The sequence below is a fragment of the Haliotis asinina genome, chromosome 5 (assembly GCF_037392515.1).
Source record: "Haliotis asinina isolate JCU_RB_2024 chromosome 5, JCU_Hal_asi_v2, whole genome shotgun sequence".
Classification (NCBI taxonomy): domain Eukaryota; kingdom Metazoa; phylum Mollusca; class Gastropoda; order Lepetellida; family Haliotidae; genus Haliotis; species Haliotis asinina.
In genome coordinates this window covers 78,626,790-78,632,464 of record NC_090284.1, presented here as the reverse complement: position 1 = coordinate 78,632,464, position 5,675 = coordinate 78,626,790, and the positions used below count along the sequence as shown (strand labels likewise).

Sequence of the window (5,675 nt, the reverse complement as noted above, 5' to 3'; positions counted from 1 at the left end):
TATGGATGTAGTGACGGTGTGAGTGTGGCGACTTGTGGATGTAGAGATCCTATGAATGTAGTGACTGTGTGAGTGTGGCGACTTGTGGATGTAGATCTTCTACGGATTTAGTGACTGTGTCGGTGTGTCGACATGTGCATGTAGAGTTCCTGTGAATGTAGTGACTGTGTGAGTGTGGCGACTTGTGGATGTAGAGTTCCTATGGATGTAGTGACTGCGTGGGTGTGGCGACTTGTGGATGTTGAGATCCTACGGATGTAGCGACTGTGTGGGTGTGGCGACTTGTGGATGTAGAGTTCCTATGGATGTAGTGACTGTGTGGGTGTGGCGACTTGTGGATGTAGAGCTCCTATGGATGTAGTGACGGTGTGAGTGTGGCGACTTGTGGATGTAGAGCTCCTATGGATGTAGTGACTGTGTGGGTGTGTCGACTTGTGGATGTAGAGTTCCTATGGATGTAGTGACTGTGTGGGTGTGGCGACTTGTGGATGTAGAGCTCCTATGGATGTAGTGACTGTGTGGGTGTGTCGACTTGTGGATGTAGAGCTCCTATGGATGTAGTGACTGTGTGGGTGTGTCGACTTGTGGATGTAGAGTTCCTATGGATGTAGCGACTGTGTGGGTGTGGTGACTGGTGGATGTAGAGTTCCTATGGATGTAGTGACTGTGTGGGTGTGGCGACTTGTGGATGTAGAGCTCCTATGGATGTAGTGACTGTGTGGGTGTGGCGACTTGTGGATGTAGAGCTCCTATGGATGTAGTGACTGTGTGGGTGTGGCGACTTGTGGATGTAGAGCTCCTATGGATGTAGTGACTGTGTGGGTGTGGCGCCTTGTGGATGTAGAGCTCCTATGGATGTAGTGACTGTGTGAGTGTGGCGACTTGTGGATGTAGAGCTCCTATGGATGTAGTGACTGTGTGGGTGTGGCGACTTGTGGATGTAGAGCTCCTATGGATGTAGTGACTGTGTGAGTGTGGCGACTTGTGGATGTAGAGCTCCTATGGATGTAGTGACTGTGTGGGTGTGGCGACTTGTGGATGTAGAGCTCCTATGGATGTAGTGACGGTGTGAGTGTGTCGACTTGTGGATGTGGAGTTCCTATGGATGTAGTGACTGTGTGGGTGTGGCGACTTGTGGATGTAGAGCTCCTATGGATGTAGTGACTGTGTGAGTGTGTCGACTTGTGGATGTAGAGGTCCTATGGATGTAGTGACTGTGTGAGTGTGGCGACTTGTGGATGTAGAGGTCCTATGGATGTAGTGACTGTGTGAGTGTGGCGACTTGTGGATGTAGAGCTCCTATGGATGCAGTGACTGTGTGAGTGTGTCGACTTGTGGATGTAGAGTTCCTACGGATGTAGTGACTGTGTGCGTGTGGCGACTTGCGGATGTAGAGTTCCTACGGATGTAGTGACTGTGTGGGTGTGTCGACTTGTGGATGTAGAGTTCCTATGGATGTAGTGACTGTGTGGGTGTGGCGACTTGTGGATGTAGAGCTCCTATGGATGTAGTGACTGTGTGGGTGTGGCGACTTGTGGATGTAGAGTTCCTATGGATGTAGTGACTGTGTGGGTGTGGCGACTTGTTGATGTAGAGTTCCTATGGATGTAGTGACTGTGTGGGTGTGGCGGCTTGTGGATGTAGAGCTCCTATGGATGTCCTATGGTGTCTTCTGTCAACTATTCTTGTCTCAATGTGTCTTCACACAACTCTTCCCTTGTCAGGGTTTGTACTGCCAGTTCTTCCTATCTCCTTGTGTCTTCTGTCAAATCTTTCTATCTTAATATGTATTCTTATCATCTCTTATCATGGAGTCTTCTGTCAGCTCTTCCTATTTCAGTAAGTCTTCTGACATGTCTTCCCTTACAAGGAGTTGACAGAGGGTACCCTGACAAGGGAAAGAGTTGTCAAGGACACACTGGTAAGGGAAGAGTTGACAAAAGACACTCTGATAAGGTAAGAGTTGACCGGCATCCTGATAAGGGAAGAGTTGACAGAAGACATCCTGTTAAGGGAAGAGTTGACAGAAGACATCCTAATAAAGGAAAAGTTGACAGAAGACATCCTGTTAAGGGAAGAGTTGACAGAAGACATCCTGTTAAGGGAAGAGTTGACAGAAGACATCCTGATAAGGGAAGAGTTGACAGAAGACATCCTGTTAAGGGAAGAGCTGACAGAAGACATCCTGATAAGGGAAGAGTTGACAGAAGACATCCTAATAAAGAAAAAGTTGACAGAAGACATCCTGTTAAGGGAAGAGTTGACAGAAGACATCCTGATAAGGGAAGAGTTGACAGAAGACATCCTGTTAAGGGAAGAGTTGACAGAAGACATCCTGATAAGGGAAGAGTTGACAGAAGACATCCTAATAAGGGAAGAGTTGACAGAAGACATCCTGATAAGGGAAGAGTTGACAGAAGACATCCTAATAAGGGAAGAGTTGACAGAAGACATCCTGATAAGGGAAGAGTTGACAGAAGACATCCTGTTAAGGGAAGAGTTGACAGAAGACATCCTGTTAAGGGAAGAGTTGACAGAAGACATCCTGATAAGGGAAGAGTTGACAGAAGACATCCTGATAAGGGAAGAGTTGACAGAAGACATCCTGATAAGGGAAGAGTTGACAGAAGACATCCTAATAAAGGAAAAGTTGACAGAAGACATTCTGTTAAGGGAAGAGTTGACAGAAGACATCCTGATAAGGGAAGAGTTGACAGAAGACATGCTGATAAGGGAAGAGTTGACAGAAGACATCCTAATAAGGGAAGAGCTGACTGTAGACATCTTAATAAGGAAAGAGCTGACAGAAGACATCCTGCTAAGGGAACAGTTGACAGAAGACATCTTTATAAGGGAAGAGTTGACAGAAGACATCCTGTTAAGGGAAGAGTTGACAGAAGACATGCTGATAAGGGAAGAGCTGACAGAAGACATCCTGATAAGGGAAGAGCTGACAGAAGACATCTTAATTAGGGAAGAGCTGACAGAAGACATCCTTTTAAGGGAAGAGTTGGCAGAAGACATCCTAATAAGGGAAGAGTTGACAGAAGACATCCTGTTAAGGGAAGAGTTGACAGAAGACATCCTGTTAAGGGAAGAGTTGACAGAAGACATCCTGATAAGGGAAGAGTTGACAGAAGACATCCTGATAAGGGAAGAGTTGACAGAAGACATCCTGATAAGAGAAGAGTTGACAGAAGACATCCTAATAAAGGAAAAGTTGACAGAAGACATTCTGTTAAGGGAAGAGTTGACAGAGGACATCCTAATAAGGGAAGAGTTGTCAGGAGATATCCTGCTAAGGGAACAGTTGGCAGAAGACATCCTAATAAGGGAAGAGTTGGCAGAAGACATCCTAATAAGGGAAGAGTTGACAGAGGACATCCTAATAAGGGAAGAGCTGACAGAGGGCATCCTAATAAGGGAAGAGTTGTCATTAAGATAGGAAGAGTTGAAATAAGACACATGGATAAGGGGAGAGCGGACAGAAGATACACTGAAGTAGGAAGAGCTGACAGATGACACGATATCAGGGAAGAGTTCACAGAAGACACACAATGGATGTTTATACAGATGCCATCGTTTGCCATGTTCAAACTGTAGTCTCTCTGCAAGTTTACACAGAAGCCATCATTAGACATGTCTAACGACAATCTCCTTCGATGATAAACCAGAAGCCATGGTTTGACATATTCTAACGACAGTCTGTCCGGGTGTTCCTCGGTGTATACGTTAAGTCTGCAGGGTCATCTGATGGGAAGACAATATCATTAGTTATCCTTGGAACTCGGTGTATCTTGACAGGAGTTTAACATGCACTTCATACGCTGGCATAAGTCTGATTGTTCACCGGGTTAAGTGTTTGGTTTATACATAATATCATGCTCATCCGTTTGACAGTCTGCTGATACAGAAATTGATTTGGTTTCCTAAACCTACATACAATCTTTATATAGAAAGAGATCGTCAATGTGCCACTACTGGTATGGCAGACATTACACCCAACGCTACCCTCAGCCATGAAATCAATGATACATAATGCCCCACATCTTTCTCCTATGGGAGAAATTAGAGAAATTTTGGATTAGCGTCGGCTGTATTAAATATTGATTTTTAATAAATCCCCACTATAAAGAGAACATGAGGCGTCTAACTTGAAAGAAATAGCAAGAATTGTTAAATTTATAGTTTTATTGACGTTGATTGTAAGCCGATGGCATGTGTGGTCGCGTGACCTAGATATACTTTTGTGTGGATCATCACGTGATTGCATTGATCTGTCATCTACCAAAACATTTCTCCTCGACGACATTAAGTGAACGCATTTCAGAGCGCTTGTCCCAACTAGATTCTTAGGTGGGAAATTGTGGAGTCCAGTACCTTGGGTAATACTGTAAGTGTGGTCAGAACCTGGGTAATTGTGTACGCCTGATCCTGAACCTGGGGTAATGCTGTACGTGTGGTCAGTGCCTGGATAATATTGTACGCCTGGTGCAGTACCTGGGTAATATTGTACGTGTATTCCAGTGCTTCTGTAATACTGTCCCTGGGTAATATTGTAATGTAGTCCAGTCACTATAACAGACTGGGCATTAAGGCGCACACCGTTGTGTTGTAGTTGACCGCACCTGCGTCAATACGTCGAGATATCCCTCACTATACACTTGACATTCAAGCGGACACCGTTGTATTGTAGTTGACCGCACCGACGTGTATACCTTGGGCTATACACGACTGGATATTCAGGCGAACACAACCGTACTTACTCTAGTACATCGAGTTATCTCTCACTCTACTAAACGGGATATTCAGACAGACACCGTAATATCGTAGTTGACAGCACCGACGTCAATGTGTCGAGTTATCTCTCACTATACCAAACTGGACATACAGACAGAAACCGCTCTATTGTAGTTGACCGCACCTCCGTCAATACGTTGTGTTATCTCTCTGCCTATACTCTACTGGACACGCAGGTGGACACCCTTGTACTGTCTGCACCTACGTCAATACGTCGTTTTATCTCTCTGCCTATACTCTACTGGACACGCAGGTGGACACCCTTGTACTGTCTGCACCTGCGTCAATACGTCGTTTTATCTCTCTGCCTATACTCTACTGCCTATACTCTACTGGACACGCAGGTGGACACCCTTGTACTGTCTGCACCTACGTCAATACGTCGTTTTATCTCTCTGCCTATACTCTACTGGACACGCAGGTGGACACCCTTGTACTGTCTGCACCTACGTCAATACGTCGTTTTATCTCTCTGCCTATACACTACTGGACACGCAGGTGGACACCCTTGTACTGTCTGCACCTACGTCAGTATATCGGGTATCCCTCACTACGCCCGACTGCAAAAATAGGCAGACAACGTTCTATTGTAGTTGACCGCACGTACGTCAATACGTCGAGTTATCTCTCAGACATACCTAACTGAACTTACAGGTAGACGCCGTTCTGTTGTAGCTGAACGCACCAACTTCAATATCTTTAGCTGCTCGACTGGACATACAACCTGAAACCATTGTATTGTAGTTGAAAGCACTTAAGTTAGTATGTGGAGCTATCCCTCATTATACACGACTTGACACACATTCAGACACCGTTGTATTGCAGTTGACCGCTCCTACGTCAACACGTCGAGTTGTCTCTCACTATACCTAACT

General features: G+C 45.3%; 1 protein-coding gene across 1 annotated transcript; it reads left to right on the top strand.

Annotated features, from left to right (window-relative positions):
- The first annotated feature begins 1,301 nt into the window (after nt 1-1,301).
- LOC137284053 (probable inactive protein kinase DDB_G0270444) lies at nt 1,302-3,445 on the top strand. The gene is made up of 2 exons (XM_067815708.1): nt 1,302-1,318; nt 1,984-3,445. Exons 1-2 carry the CDS (start codon nt 1,302-1,304, stop codon nt 3,443-3,445), a joined length of 1,479 nt encoding a protein of 492 aa, XP_067671809.1.
- Nucleotides 3,446-5,675: the final 2,230 nt, after the last annotated feature.